Below are 15,611 nucleotides of genomic sequence, written 5' to 3' on the forward strand. Positions count from 1 at the left end.
CTATGTTCTTATGAATAAGGAGGTGAGGAGGAATGCTGCATTGTCAGAGGTGCCATCCTTCAGATGAGATGTGAAATAAAAGCCATGTCTGAGTGGATGTCAAAGAACCCACGGCACTACTTGAAGAGGAGCTGTCATTCTCCCAGTGTCCAGGCCAACAAGCATCCCCTCCCCCCAGCCCCACCTTCCTAAGCAACGCCACTGAAAACAGGCCATTCACCACATTACTGTTTGTGGGATCATACTGTGCAGCAAATGGCTGCTGCATTTGTCTAAATAGGAGCAAATGTATCTCAAAATGGTTGCAAATGGATGATGTAGAAATCGAGCAGTGTCACTAAATGGGCTGGACAATTTTCTTTAAAGGTGGGGTTGGAATGAACTGCCTCTCAGATTAATCTCCATTTTGTTCGACAGGCCCTCCTAAATCAGATCTGGTGGGGAGAGATGGACAGAAACACTGAGACCTGGAAGCTCTGTCTCGCCTTCTTCTGCCCCCCTTTCATCTACAGTAAACTCATCAAGTTCAGGTAAAGCCCCTCTCCTGTAGGGGTTATGTTGACGATTCTCACCTACCCACCTTCTACCTCATCCCATTCACTCGCTCTACCTATTAAGAATCTGTGGGCTGCACTAATCTGTAAAATGACCCCATAACTGCCTGCATTTTGGTTCTTTTCACTGCCGTGTTCATCAATCAGTAGGGGTACACTGGGTGAACTTCCTAGTCGATTTGGCACTGAACCATACCAGCTGGGAAGGTCCTGGGTACAATTCCCCCAGGCTGTTCTGGGTGGCACTGTATGGGACCTCTGGCACTGTAGTTAACCTTTGTGGAGAATCAGCCTTGACATTCAATGACATGACCATCACCGAATCCCCCTCCATCAACATTTCAGGAGGTTACCATTGACCAGAAACTGAACTAGACCAGCTGTATAAGTACTGTGATTAGGAGAGCAGGTCAGAGGCTGGGGAATAAGCGGAGAGTAACTCACCTCCTGACTCCGCAAAGCCTGTCCACCATCTACAAGGCACAAGTCAGGAGTGTGATGGAATACTGCCCACTTAGATGGATGAGTGCAGCTCCAACAACACTCAAGAAGCTCAACACCATCCAGGACAAAGCAGCCCGCTTGACCATCCACCAGCTGAAACATTCACTCCTTCCACCACAGTGGCAGCAGTGTGTGTACCATCTACAAGATGCACAGCAGCAACTCACCAAGGCTCTTTCGACAGCACCTTCCAAACTCGCAACCTCTACCACCTAAAAGGACAAGGGCAGCAGATGCTTAGGAACACCACCACCTGCAAGTTCCACTCACAGCCACTCACCATCCTGACTTAGAAATATATCCCTGTTCCTTCATTGTCGCTGGGCTAAAATCCTGCAAGCTTCTCCCTAACAGCACTGTGACACAACATGGACTGCAGTAGCAGGGTTGCCAACCCTCCAGGATTGGCCTGGAGTCTCCAGGAATTGAAGATCAAACTCCAGGACACTGCTGTGTGTGCAACCCTGGAGAAGAATCTTCGGGACATTAAGAAAGATTGCTTTTTTGTCATTTTCTTTGAATATTTCTCTTTACCAGATATAAAGATATAGAGAATGGGGAAAAAAAGGCTGTTTAGCTGACAGTCACACATCATCCAATTGGATAAATGAGTCTCTTTGCTTTCCAGTTGGTATAGGAAGGCCATACGTCACAAGGATGGATTGGTTGGCTGACTAATGGCTGGAGTGTGGGGGCAAGTCACGTGATGAAACCTCCAGAAATATATTTAATCACTGCAGCAGTTCAAGAAGGCGGCCCACCATCACCTTTTCCAAGGGCAATTAGGATCGGGCATGAAATGTTGCCTGTGCCTTGCGATGCCCGCCCTTGAATGAATAAGAGAAGAGCGATTCCAGGCCTGCTCACTGCCATCCTGGGAAAATGCTTGTGTGTACATGGACGTCAGACAAGGACGAGATCCAGTGGCCTTGCCTTGACACTAATGTCTAGCCCCACAGGCTTTTTTTTTTGGGAAAATATACTTTATTCATAAAATATCTGAAAGGACATTATGAAACATTTCAAAATGGCCATCACAAAAAGTGTAAACATATTCAAGCTTTCCACATGGATCATGACGTGCTTCAATACAATCAATGAACATGACAGACGTTTCAACATGGTCATTACAGACAATCAGACAGTGCAATGATATTTAAGTTATCTACATAGATCATGTTGCACTCTGAGGTGCTTCAGTACAATTGTGATACGTGTAGTATTCGCTGCATAGATTCAATGTGAGTCATATGGCCCAAGGGGTCTGTACAGTTCTCAGCCCCTCGGTGCACTGTGACAGAAAGGTCTCAGACAGTGACCTTTCCCCATTGGGCCTTTGTGGTGGCCATCCCAAGCTTTAGTGTGTCCCTCAGCACGTAGTCCTGGACCTTGGAACGTGCCAGTCTGCAACACTCGGTCAGGGACAACTCTTTGCACTGGAAGACCACACAGGAGAAGAACAACCATTACCAGATGTCAGCCACTGTCCTGGGAACCAAACCCCAGTAAGAGTCAGGGCGATGTCGGGAGAACATCTTCACACAATGGGTAGTGGAAATCTGGAACTCCCTGCCACAAAAAGCTGTTGCAGCAGGGGGATCAATTGGAAATGTCAAAACTGAGATTGATAGATTGTTAACTAAGGGCATTGAGGGTTCCAGGGCTGAGGAGTTAAGTGGAGTTAAGGTGCAAATCAGCTGTGATCTAAGGGAATAGTGGTAGATGCTGGATGGGGCTGAATGACCTCCTCCTGCTCCTGGAGAGGAGAAGAGTTTGATTGACTTTGACAGCTAATGATGGCTGCCACACCCAATGAAAAAATGTTTTACGACCTGTAAATAACATTTCTGTTTCAATTACAGCAACAGCACAGAAGAGCAAATCACAGAAAAGACCGTGTCTGATTTGGACAGTATTGATGGTGACTTACTGATTCAGCCATCTGAGGTCTCCTGGTCAGTGGCACTTTCTGTATTTCATTCGTTCTTTGCTTTCCGTCCAATGTGCTGTTTTACATACTTTTGTTCTTGGGATGAGGGCGTCACTGGCTGGGCCAGTACTCATTGCCCTTGAGAAGGTGGTGGTGAGCTGCCTTCTTGAGCCGCTGAAGTCCATGTGGTGTATGTACACCCACTGTGCTGTTAGGGAGGAAGTTCCAGGATTTTGACCTGGCGACAGTGGAGGAACGACGATATATTTCCAAGTCAGGATGATGAGTGGCTTGGACGGGAACTTGGAGGGGGTTTGATAACAGCTTGCATTTATGTAGCGCCTTTAACATCCCGAGGCATGTCACATAAATCTTAACAAACAAAATTTGGCACTGAGCCACAAAATGAGATATTAGCACAGTTGACCAAACACTTGACCAAACAGAGAGGCTTTAAGGGGCATCTTAATGGAGGACAGTGTAGAGTGATGGGTTAATGGATACGTCAATGAGACCATGATGATATTAATGGTATAAGAGTGACATCAGTAACCAGAAGACCGAGAGGCTCTGAAAGAGCTCGATGTGGCATAGTCAGTGTCCTGAATACTATGTGCTTACCCTGACCCTAACCCTAACCCTAACCCTTACCCTAACCCTTGCCCTGAGGGCTTTGTAAATAGCTCTTGATAAATTGTCTGGAGCTAAGCTATACCGACTATCTCAAGTCTGTCATAGGGAAGCAAAGCTTCATCCAGATTCGGTAAGGCTAGAAAGCACGGTAATAGCGAAACTTCACTAAAGCTCGGCAATAACATGGACGGTAAGAGGGCTGGGAGAGGTTCAAGGGAGGAATTCCAGAGCTTAGGGCCTGGAGAGCTGAAGACCTGGCTGTCACAACATTGTGGCTTCTCAGTGTTAGAGGACTCAGAGGGAGCTGATGGCAATGTAACCTTGGTGAGGTGGCCTGGGCTCCTTAGGAATCCCACTGTGTGAAAGGACTGAGTGATTCCTCTGATTCCCACAGTCAGTGATAGCAGCATCCAACACTCTCACTAACACCAACATTAATGCAGAGTCATTTTTCCAAGCTTAAATTGAAATTCAGTTTCCCTTTCCCTTCCTCCCTTGGACAAGAAATCAATCTGCGACATCGAAGGGATGTTGGCCACATTTTAAACAGGCTCCTATTCATATTATTTATCAGATCGCAGTTCACAAAGTGTAGCTACCGCGGTAAGACAGGAAACACAACAGCCAACACTAAGGAATGAGATGTTCATCGGCGGCCTGCAGAACGGGGATGGTTTAAGCCATTGTGGTCAACTTTGTGTTGTATGACCTGGTGTGACCCACTCTGGCACGGTTGCACCTCCTGCAAAGGGAGGCAGTGGGCTGGGGGAGGTGCGTGACTCACTAGTCTGTGTTTTTCCCAGATCCTCTTCCCTGCCAGCTGAGCTTTTCGTTTCTCCTCAACTCTTCCGATTCCCCCCCGAACAGTCGGCCTCCAGAGGTTACTGCTGTTGGCAGCTGTTCCCGAACTGACTTGTGGCTATGACCAACGTCTTCCTACCTCACTTGCAAGTGTCCTATCCGAGGTGCAGACGCCTAGCAGGTCGTGACCCAGAGGCCAGTTCACAGCACAGGACATCTTTGGGTCTTTGGCTGTCGTCCATCCTTTGAGTGTGGTCCCCGATCAATGGGATGAAAGGCCTGTTAACCTGTGTTTAGTGGGGAGGGTTATTCACCCAGAGGGTTATTCACCCAGGGCACCAGAGAGAATCTGTTGCTCCCACTTCGAATGGTGTCAGGAGACGTTTTACCTCAGGGAGGGCAGATGGGACCCCAGTTTAATGTCTTATCCAAATATTTCCTCAATATGGCACTGAAATGTCAACCTAGATCGCATCCTGGAGTGGGGCTTGAACCCTTGACCTTCTTACTCATCAGGTTCAATTTTACGGGGCACCGTTGACCCCACTCTCCTCCCTCAGGCTAAAAAGTCGGGGTGATGTCGGGGGGGGGGAGGGACAAAGTGCCCACAATACTGCTGGCTGCCCTGCAGCAATTTAATGTTGGGAGCAGTGTTGATTGCTTCAAGGTGAGACTTCTGCCCCTATCTCAATAGGAAGTCCTGCTCAATCAGATGGCCAGCAACTCACCTCCTGACTCCCCAAAGTCTGTCCACCATCGACAAGGCCCAAGTCAGGAGTGTGATGGAATACTCCCCACCTGCCTGGATGAGCGCAGCTCCCACAACACTCAAGAAGCTCGACACCATCCAGGACAAAGCAGCCCCACTTGATTGGCACCCCATCCACCACCTTCAACATTCACTCCCTCCACCACCGACGCACAGTAGCAGCAGTGTGTGTACCATCTACAAGATGCACTGCACAAATTCACCCAGGATCCTTAGACAGCACCTTCCAAACCCATGGCCACTACCGTCTAGAAGGACAAGGGCAGTTGACACATGGGAACACCGTCACCTGGAAGTTCCCCTCCAAGCCGCTCACCATCCTGACTTGGCAATATATCAGCCATTCCTTCACTGACGCTAGGCCAAAATACAGGAACTCCCTCCCTAACAGCGCTGTGGGTGTACCTGCACCACATGGACTGCAGCGGTTCAAGAAGGCAGCTCACCATCACTTTCTCAAGGGCAATTAAGGATGGGCAATAAACGCTGACCCAGCCAGCGACACCCACATCCCATGAATGAATATAAAAAAAGCTCTGGAGTCCCAGCAGCTCCAGTTTGAGTGGTGGCCACTACTGGGACTCCAGCCAGCCCCTGAAGAGGAGGAACCTCGACACAATGTTAAGCCCAGGGTTTCACCGCGATCAGGTCCTGATGAGGGGGTGGGGTTGGGGGCGGTGGAGAGCCGGATTTGAGAGGTTGGGGGAGGGTAAAGGGGAAGGATTACCTTAGGGTGGTCGGGGCAGGGGCTGGTGCCTCCGGTGGGCACAGAGGACCCCAAAAGGAGGTTCAACCACCTCCCTAACCCCAACTTGCCTGCCAGCTAAAGCTGTCGGGCTGCCCACTAAGTGTGGGCCTCTCCCTATCGCGGGTAAAATAGTGGCGGGGGCAGAATGAGACCCATAAGTAGCCATTAAGTGGCCACTTAAGGGCCTCAATTGGCCCAAGAGCAGGCCCAACACTTTCAATGTGCCCCATAAAATGGGAAACTGGTCTGCAGCAGGGTGAGGTAGGCAGTAGACTGAGCCACATGTAGTGCATTTTATAAGCCCCCCTGTCGCCTTCAAACTCGCTGATGGGGGAGCGTAAAATCCAGCCCATGGAGTCGTTTATGGCACAGAACATAGGAGCATAGGAGTTAGAAGCAGGAGTAGGCCATTCAGCCCTTCGAGCCTGCTCTGCCATTCAATAAGATCATGGCTGATCTGACTGCGATCTCAATTCTACTTTCCTGTCTGCACCCCCATAATCCTTGGCTCTCTCGTCTATCAAAAATCTAACTCAGCCTCGAATAAGTTCAATAACCCAGCTTCCACTGCTCTCTGGGGAAGAGAAATCCACAGATAAATGACCCTTGGAGAGAAAAAAATTCTTCTCGTCTCCGTTTTAAAAGGGAGACCACTATTTCTTAAATTGTGCCCCTAGTTCTAATCTCCCCCATAAGAGGAAGTATCCACTTGATCAAGTTTCCTCAGGATCATATATGTTTTAATCAGATGTGCGGCTGTACTATTAACATTTTAATAATAATATTAACATATTTTAGTCTTTTTGCAGAAGCTTTGCAGAAATCCACAGAGATAGGTCTTTGTTTGTGTGGTGCACGTTCTCTCTCCATAGAGATAACACTATTACTTCCAACCAGAAAGCATAGTTGCAGGTTGGCAATAGCAAGGACTGCTAAGTAAGCATTAGGGGTTACAAATGTGAATACGAGTTCAGCCCACATGAAACCATTCAACAACCAAAAAAAAAACACCACAACTTCCTGTTGCTTGTCCAGCGAGGACCATCTTAGCATTTTGGGTGTTGGCATTCAGGATTAGCTGGAACTGATAAAGGAGGCCATTTGGCGCTCCGTGGAGACTCAGAGGCTAGAGTATTATTGCTCAAGCTTTCGTTAGGGGCATCGAGCCATTTACGGCAACCGTCAGTGAACTTTGGCTGAACGTCATTAAACGTTGATTCTGAGTCTGTTCCTTTCCTCTGTTCGATTCAGTGGAAGTGAGGCTGACGTCAGGGTGAAGCCCAGCAATGCACGGCCATTTTGGATGACTCGATGGAAGCAGTTCTGGGGTGCCCCTGTCACTTCGTTCTTTGGAAACGTCATTATGTATTTTGCCTTCCTGTTTCTCTTTGCCTACGTCTTGATCTTGGATTTACCACTTGCGAGCCCGTCCAGGATGGAGCTCATCCTGTACTTCTGGGTCCTCACACTCGCCTTCGAGGAGATTCGGCAGGTATGCAGGAAAAGGCCGTCAGGCCTGAAATCAGTCCAGGCTCCGTTTTTAAAAAAGACTTACCTTTGTGAACTCTTGGATATGGCTGAAAAGGGAGTTGTGTTGCTGAAGCTTTTCATCTTGTATTCATCAGGACAAATGCAAGAATGCCAAATTTCAAAGGAATACGTTCAAGCCTGACTCCTTTTTTGAATTACCCGGGAGCCTGGGGAGCCTATAGTTCCCCATTTCTTTCTCCATGGCATCGCCTTGGCCAGTCAGAGCTGACTTGACAACCAATCAGCACACTCATCTCCTGCAGTATAAATTGTTGTGATTGTTTGAAATTTGGCATTCTTGCGTTTGTCCTAATGAGTGTAAGATGAAAAGTTTCAGCAACATGTCTCTCTTTTCAGTGATATTCAAGTTCTGTACTACCAAGTAATTGCAAATTCTGTTCTTATCAAGGTAGGGAATGTTAACAATGGGAAAAGGAACCCTTACTGTTTCAGGTACAGCTGCTGAGGTAAGCTTCCCTAACATCCCACCAATAATGTGCCCCCGACCTAATTGGAAATTCTCCATTGTATTCTTTCACGAGATGTGAGTGTCACTGGCAAGGCCTTATTGTCCTTGAGAAGGTGGTGGTGAGCTGCCTTCTTGAGCCGCTGCGGTCCATGTGGTGTGGGTACACCCGCAGTGCTGTTAGGGAGGAAGCTCCAGGATTTTGACCCAGTGACAGTGAAGGAACGGCATTATATTTCCAAGTCAGGATGGTGAGTGGCTTGGAGTGGACCTTGCAGGTGGGTGGTGTTCCCATGCATCTGCTGCCCTGGTCTTTCTAGGTGGTAAAGGTTGCATGTTTGGAAGGCGCTGTCAAAGGACTCTGCCTCCCACACACGTCTTAAGGAGAAAGAGAGAGAAAGAGATGGCCAGTGTACTAGTGACTACTCCCAAGTTAGGGTCAGTTTTGTGGTCTGGGTCTCTCCCCTGTTAGGAATTGGATTGGCTATTAGGGATTGGAGAGACTTGTGTTCTCCATTACTGATTTCCATCACGGTTTGGCCTCTTGGATAGTTAGGGACAGCATTAACGTGCATTTATATAGCACCTTTAACACGGTAATACATCCCAAGCCACTTCACAGGGTCAATTATCTGCCAAGTATTGACACGGAACCACCTAAGCAAGATATCAGAGCTTGTTGAGGAGATACAGCACAGATAAAGGTCATCCAGCCCAGCCAGACCATGCTGGCATTTTTGCTCAATTCAAACCTGCTCCCATCTTTCCTCATCTAAATCTGTCAGCGTAACCCTTTATTCCCTTCTCCCTCATAGGCTTGTCTATCCCCTATACTTATCGCTTCAACCAATCGCTGTGATAGTGAGTTCCACATTCTCACCACTCTCTGGGTGAAGAGGTTTCTCCTCAATCCCCTATTGGGTTTCTTGCTGACTATCCTATATTGACGACCTCTAGTTCTGCTCTTCCCCACAAGAGGAAACATTCTCTCTGTATCCACTCTATCAAAACCTTTCATCGTTTTAAAGACCTCTATTGGATCACCCCTCAGCTTTCTTTTTTCGAGAGAAAAGAGACCCAGCCTGTCAACCTTTTCCTGATATGTAAACACACACATTTCTGGGAACATCTTTGCGAATCTCCTCTGCACCCTCCCTGTGCCTCTATATCCATTTTATAGTATGGTGACCAGAACAGCACACAGTATTCTAAGCTTGTTCAAAGAAGGCATTAAAGGAGGAGAGAATTGGATAGGTTTAGTGAGGGGATTCCAGAAGTAAGCTTCTCGGTAGCTGCAGAACTGGCTGCCAATGGTGGACAGATGAAAATCAGCAATAGGCAACAGGCTGGAATTGGAGGGGGTCGGGGTGGGGGGGGTGGTGTGGTCATGGAAGGGAATTTTACCATCAAGACACAGTAGAGAGGTGTGAAGGCAAGACTGGGTGAGGAGGAAGGGTGAGCTTGATGGAGTATGGATACGAGTGACCAGCATCTCTCGTGTAGGAACTCCATCACTGAGTATAGTGTAATATTGTCATCTGCTGGCCAAGGTCATGAGCAAAGAAAATACCAAACTAATTGGGAAAGGACTTACATTACCTCAGGGCATTACAAAGTGCTTTACAGCTGATGAAATGCTTTCCTTTTTCAAGCGTAGTCACTGTTGTAAAGGAGGATATGTGGCTGCCGACTTGTGCACAGCAAGCTCCCACAAAAATTTAATCAGAACAACTGCGTAAGTTACGGAGCAACTCCATTGGCATCTGTGAAAAGAAAAGCAAGGGTCACTTTTCAGCCAAATACCCAAAATCAGAACTCAGAATAACCAAATGTTTACCAAAGCCAGACCTGCTTTGAATCTCCAGGATTTGCTGTTTTTGTGAAAGGAAATGCTGTATTTTTTTCCAACTACAATTTGCATTTATATAACTCCTTTCTTTAGCTGCATCTAACATCTGGAGGCTCTTCATGTGAGACGCAGATTGCCAATGCTTTTCATCTTGAGCACATCGGCCTCACTTACTCTTGCTAGAAGGGACATAGATTCATCCACATGGACCCGTTCTCTGCAAACAAAAGGAATAGGTTTAAACCTTGTGCCTTTTTTGAATTACCGGGAGCTTGGGGAGCCCAGAGTTTCCTGTTGCTTTCTCCATGGCAACGCCTCAACCAGTTAGAGTCAACTTGCCAACCAATCAGCACCCTTTCTCCTGTAGTATAAATTGTTGTGTTCCTTCGAAATTTGGCATTCTTGCATTTGTCCTGATGAGTGCAAGATGAAAAGCTTCGACAACAGGTCTCTCTTTTTAGCAACATTCAAGCTCTGTACCATGTACTTGAAGGGATAAATATTGACCAGGACAAGAAGGAGAACTTCAACGTAGTGCCATGGGATCTTTTACAGCCTGAGAAGGCAGACAAAGCCTTGGTTTAAAGTCTCACCTCAAAGACAGCACCGCCGACAGGGCAGCACTCCCTCAGCACTGGATTACGGGGTTCAAGCCTCTGGAGTGTGACTTGAACCCATGGTCGTTCTGACTCACGGGTGAGAATGTTGGAAATAACTGCCTCAAGAGGGCACGGGGTACATCTTACAAATGTGGGGGTATTCCATAACAAGGGGCTGAAACTTACACTGGTCGGGATTGAAATCGTGCGAGATGACGACGCGCGAGTGTCCTGACATCACCCCGTGTCCCTGCGATATTTCGGTCGGCAGGAACACGCTAAAGTCAGAAGTGCGCCCGCTGGCAATGAAGAGGCCAACTCAGCCCATTAATGGCGCAATTGCCTGTCATTTCACAGAACCCGACCAACATTATGGTTGGCGGACAGGAGAATCGGCCTTTACATTTTTCATCACGATTCCCGCGATGCAATAAAATAAAAATAAATTTCTGTGGACAGCGTTTCCATTAGGCTAAATTTTCAGGCGACCGATTATGCTGCGTGGGGGACTTTTTTTCCTCAGCTCTTGAAACCTTCATATTTGCTTTTTCAGGTCTTCAGCTCTCCCCGGGGCAGCTCTCTGCCTTCAGGGAGCTTTCTGTCAGCGCTCGGTCACACCCACGTTAACGCCATCGTCCCTCACCCCCCCCAGCAGCGCTGTGTTATTCACCGCGCGCTTCACCGCTGGGCTGGTCGTTATTTGGCCAGCCAGAGTGAAATCGCGGTGGGGGGGTGGGGGGGGTGGGGGGGTTGCCGATCGTGGCCGGAAGTCCGTTTCCCGGCCTCTCCCCAGGCCTGCCGAAAGCACCGGCCTGCCAGGCTGTAAATTCAGGCCACGGGAGGGAGCGTCATGACCCTGCCTGCACATCTGCAATGTTTCAACAGGGGTCACTGTATAACCACTGTTCAGATAATCTCGAACTTTTAATCACAGACACGCAAAACCCAGAGATGATAGTATATCCAACAATTTTGTTCCTTATATCTAGATGTTCTTGTTAAAACTGTAAAAGGGGCGGGACACGCAATCCTACATCTGCAAACTCCTGTGTAAAGAACCCGCCAAGGATCATGGCTCCTTTTTAAGTAATATGTTCACAGGTCGTGGGCTTTGCTGGCTAGGCCGGTGTTTATTGCCCAGCCCTAGAACCATAGAACCATAGAAAAGTTACAGCACAGAAGGAGGCCATTTGGCCCATCTTGTCCGTGCCAGCCCGAGGACACCCAGGTGCCCTTTCTAATCCCACCTTCCAGCACCTGGCCCATAGCCCTGCAGCTTACAGCACTTGAGGTGCAGATCCAGGTACTTTTTAAAAGAGTTTAGAGTTTCTGCCTCTACCACCAACTTGGGCAGCGAATTCCAGACACCCACTACCCTCTGTGTTAAAAAAGTTCTTCCTCATGTCCCCCCTACACCTTCTGCCACTTATCTTGAATCCATGTCCCCTGGTTCTAGAATTCTCCACCAAGGGAAATAATTTTATCCTGTCCACCCTATCTAATCCCCTCATAACTTTGTACACCTCAATCAAGTCACCTCTCAGCCTTCTTTGTTCTAAGGAAAATAATCCCAACCTATCCAATCTCTCCTCGTAGCTACACTTTTCTAACCCTGGCAACATTCTTGTAAACCTCCTCTGCACTCTCTCCAGAGCTATTATGTCCTTCCTGTAACGTGGTGATCAGAACTGCACACAATACACCAGTTGTGGCCTCACCAGTGTTTTATACAATTCCAACATTATATCCTTACTTTTATATTCTATACCTTTGCCAATGAAGGAGAGCATTCCATATGCCTTGAGAGATAGTGAGCCGCCATTTTGAATGCCTGCAGTCCATGTGCTGTTGGTACACCCATAGTGCTTTTTTTACTTTCCTCTAGTGGTTTGATACAACTGAGTGGCTTGCCAGGCCAATTCAGAGGACAGTTAAGAGTCAACCATGTTGCTGTGAGTCTGGACTCACATGTAGGCCAGAGTGAGTAACAATGGCAGATCCTTCCCTGAGGAAGCAGTTGGGTTTTTAACAACAAGCCATTCATGATCAGTATCAATGAGACTAGCTTTTAAATTCCACATTTTTTAAAAAAGTAATTGGCACTGGGATTTAACTCATATCTTCAGGTCACTGGTCCAGTAACATAGTCAGTCTGCTACCATTCTCCCCTGTGATACTGGCTGTGTAATTCTGGAAATCTGTGTTACGCCGGCTCCTCTTGTCTCTCCGTAGACCTTCTTTGTCAGCATGAATATCTCCATGAAGAAGAAGGTGAAGTTGTATTATCAGGATATGTGGAACAAGTGCGACATTCTGGCCATCCTTATGTTCATCGCCGGGGTCATCTGCAGGTCGGTGGCCATTTTTCTCTGGCAGGGAGGGGGATTCAGCAGGGAAAGAGAGCAGGTCACAAGATAGAATGAAGAGCAACAACTCCTTCTTGAGGTCATGAGCTACCCATTGATTCGTGGCTGGTAGCTTATTAGGCCAATTAAAGGGCCTACTTGAGGCCACTCTCTGCCTGGCCATGGGAAGGTGGGTGGTCCCCAGTGGCAGTTGAGGGATGGCATTGCTCCCCCCAGCTAGGAAAGACCCCAGCCCCACAACAGCACCCACCCCCCCCACCACCCAGCCCACATACTGCACCCACACCCACCTCTGCCATAGAGTTCTGGCTGCCCACTGGAGGGATTACCCTTCCAACAGCGATGGCCTGGCTGCTGGAGTCTTTTTGAATTTAGAAATTTATAAAAGTTCTTCAGTGGTTGCCTCCATCTTGAGGCACTTTCTCTTTCTCTGTCTCTCTCTCTGTCTCTCTTCCATTGACATTGCCATCTCCCCCTCCTGACAGTGAGGCTGTCGATGTGTCACTGTTGGAGGGCCTCAAGCCTTGGCAGCCTGCCCACTCTTCTTAACCAGGCGGCGAGCGACTGCCTAGACCTGCTCGTTAAAAACGCATCCTAACGCTTTGGCGCAGTGGGTAGTGTCCCTGCCTCTGAGGTGCCGGGTTCGAGACCCAACGGGGGACCTGATGACCAAGGAAGGCGTGTTTACAACACAGCCGACGAGCTTGAGCAATTCCTCCCAACACGCCTACGGCAATAGTAATGTCATAAAAAAAAACAATCTTTTTTTAACGTCCCGGTGATTTTTCTCCAGGGTTGCACACACAGCAGGGTCCTGGGGATTGATCTTCAATTCCTGGAGACTCCAGGCCGATCCTGGAGGGTTGGCAACCCTAGCCTTTACAATCGCGGCAAGACTTCTTTATTTCTGTACGGCAATTCCCTAGCCAATTGTCTAATTGCTAGTTGTACCTGCATGCTAACTATCTGTGTTGCTTGTAAAAGTACACACAAACTGCTCTGAACATCAACATTTAGAAGTTTTGGAAGATTCGTAGGATTAAGCAGAACTTTTGCGTTGGCTGTTCCATCTTTGTTCTAGACTAAGAACGTTCTCACAGTTTTTCCCTACTCCGTCCCCCCCAGCAGCTAATAGCTGTACAGATTCTGCTATCCCCAGTGAGACCAGCTAACCTCATAGGGGTCATGGATTGAACTTAGGAACCCCTTGGTGGTCTCTAGCTCCTGTAGCCCCTCAGGCACTAGGACATTTAGTGAGTGCGAGTCTCGGTTCTGGGTTTCATGCCGTTGCTCTTGCAGGATGTTCAGCTCCTGGTTCGAGATGGGCCGCGTCATGTTGTGCCTCGACTTCATGGTCTTCTCCTTTCGCCTGGTTCACATCTTCGCTGTCAACAAACAGCTCGGCCCAAAGATCATCATCGTGGGGAAGATGGTGAGTGAGAGAATGAGGGGTGTGAGTTATATCAAACTGAATCGGGAGGGGTGTGAGTTATATCAGAGAGTGTTACAGTGAGGGGTGTGGGGTATATCAGAATGTTACAGTGAGGGGTGTGGGGTATATCAGAGTGTCACAGTGAGGGGTGTGGGGTATATCAGAATGTTACAGTGAGGGGTGTGGGGTATATCAGAATGTTACAGTGAGGGGTGTGGGGTATATCAGAGTGTCACAGTGAGGGGTGTGGGGTATATCAGAATGTTACAGTGAGGGGTGTGGTGTATATCAGAATGTTACAGTGAGGGGTGTGGGGCATATCAGAATGTAAAAGTGAGGGGTGTGGGGTATATCAGAGTGGTACAGTGAGGGGTGTGGGGTATATCAGAATGTTACAGTGAGGGGTGTGGGGTATATCAGAGTGTCACAGTGAGGGGTGTGGGGTATATCAGAATGTTACAGTGAGGGGTGTGGGGTATATCAGAATGTTACAGTGAGGGGTGTGGGGTATATCAGAGTGTTACAGTGAGGGGTGTGGGGTATATCAGAATGTTACAGTGAGGGGTGTGGGGTATATCAGAATGTTACAGTGAGGGGTGTGGGGTATATCAGAGTGTTACAGTGAGGGGTGTGGTGTATATCAGAATGTTACAGTGAGGGGTGTGGGGTATATCAGAATGTTACAGTGAGGGGTGTGGGGTATATCAGAGTGGTACAGTGAGGGGTGTGGGGTATATCAGAATGTTACAGTGAGGGGTGTGGGGTATATCAGAATGTTACAGTGAGGGGTGTGGGGTATATCAGAGTGTTACAGTGAGGGGTGTGGGGTATATTAGAATGTTACAGTGAGGGGTGTGGGGTATATCAGAATGTTACAGTGAGGGGTGTGGGGTATATCAGAGTGTCACAGTGAGGGGTGTGGGGTATATCAGAATGTTACAGTGAGGGGTGTGGTGTATATCAGAATGTTACAGTGAGGGGTGTGGGGCATATCAGAATGTTAAAGTGAGGGGTGTGGGGTATATCAGAGTGGTACAGTGAGGGGTGTGGGGTATATCAGAATGTTACAGTGAGGGGTGTGGGGTATATCAGAGTGTCACAGTGAGGGGTGTGGGGTATATCAGAATGTTACAGTGAGGGGTGTGGGGTATATCAGAATGTTACAGTGAGGGGTGTGGGGTATATCAGAGTGTTACAGTGAGGGGTGTGGGGTATATCAGAATGTTACAGTGAGGGGTGTGGGGTATATCAGAGTGTTACAGTGAGGGGTGTGGGGTATATCAGAGTGTTACAGTGAGGGGTGTGGTGTATATCAGAATGTTACAGTGAGGGGTGTGGGGTATATCAGAATGTTACAGTGAGGGGTGTGGGGTATATCAGAGTGGTACAGTGAGGGGTGTGGGGTATATCAGAATGTTACAGTGAGGGGT

General features: G+C 48.1%; 1 protein-coding gene across 3 annotated transcripts in view; it reads left to right on the plus strand.

Moving 5' to 3' along the window:
- The window catches only part of trpm4a (transient receptor potential cation channel, subfamily M, member 4a), a 106,762-nt gene that overhangs the window by 73,050 nt on the left and 18,101 nt on the right, over positions 1-15,611 (plus strand). For 2 of the 3 annotated variants that reach the window (XM_041178086.1, XM_041178087.1), the window contains 5 exons: positions 418-530; positions 2,921-3,013; positions 7,191-7,431; positions 12,616-12,734; positions 14,049-14,181. In XM_041178086.1, coding sequence (XP_041034020.1) covers positions 418-530; positions 2,921-3,013; positions 7,191-7,431; positions 12,616-12,734; positions 14,049-14,181 — 699 coding nt within the window. The remainder of the gene's footprint in view (positions 1-417; positions 531-2,920; positions 3,014-7,190; positions 7,432-12,615; positions 12,735-14,048; positions 14,182-15,611) is intronic. The other variant, XM_041178088.1, reaches the window with a different exon arrangement.

Source organism: Carcharodon carcharias, chromosome 31 (assembly GCF_017639515.1).
Source record: "Carcharodon carcharias isolate sCarCar2 chromosome 31, sCarCar2.pri, whole genome shotgun sequence".
Taxonomy (NCBI): domain Eukaryota; kingdom Metazoa; phylum Chordata; class Chondrichthyes; order Lamniformes; family Lamnidae; genus Carcharodon; species Carcharodon carcharias.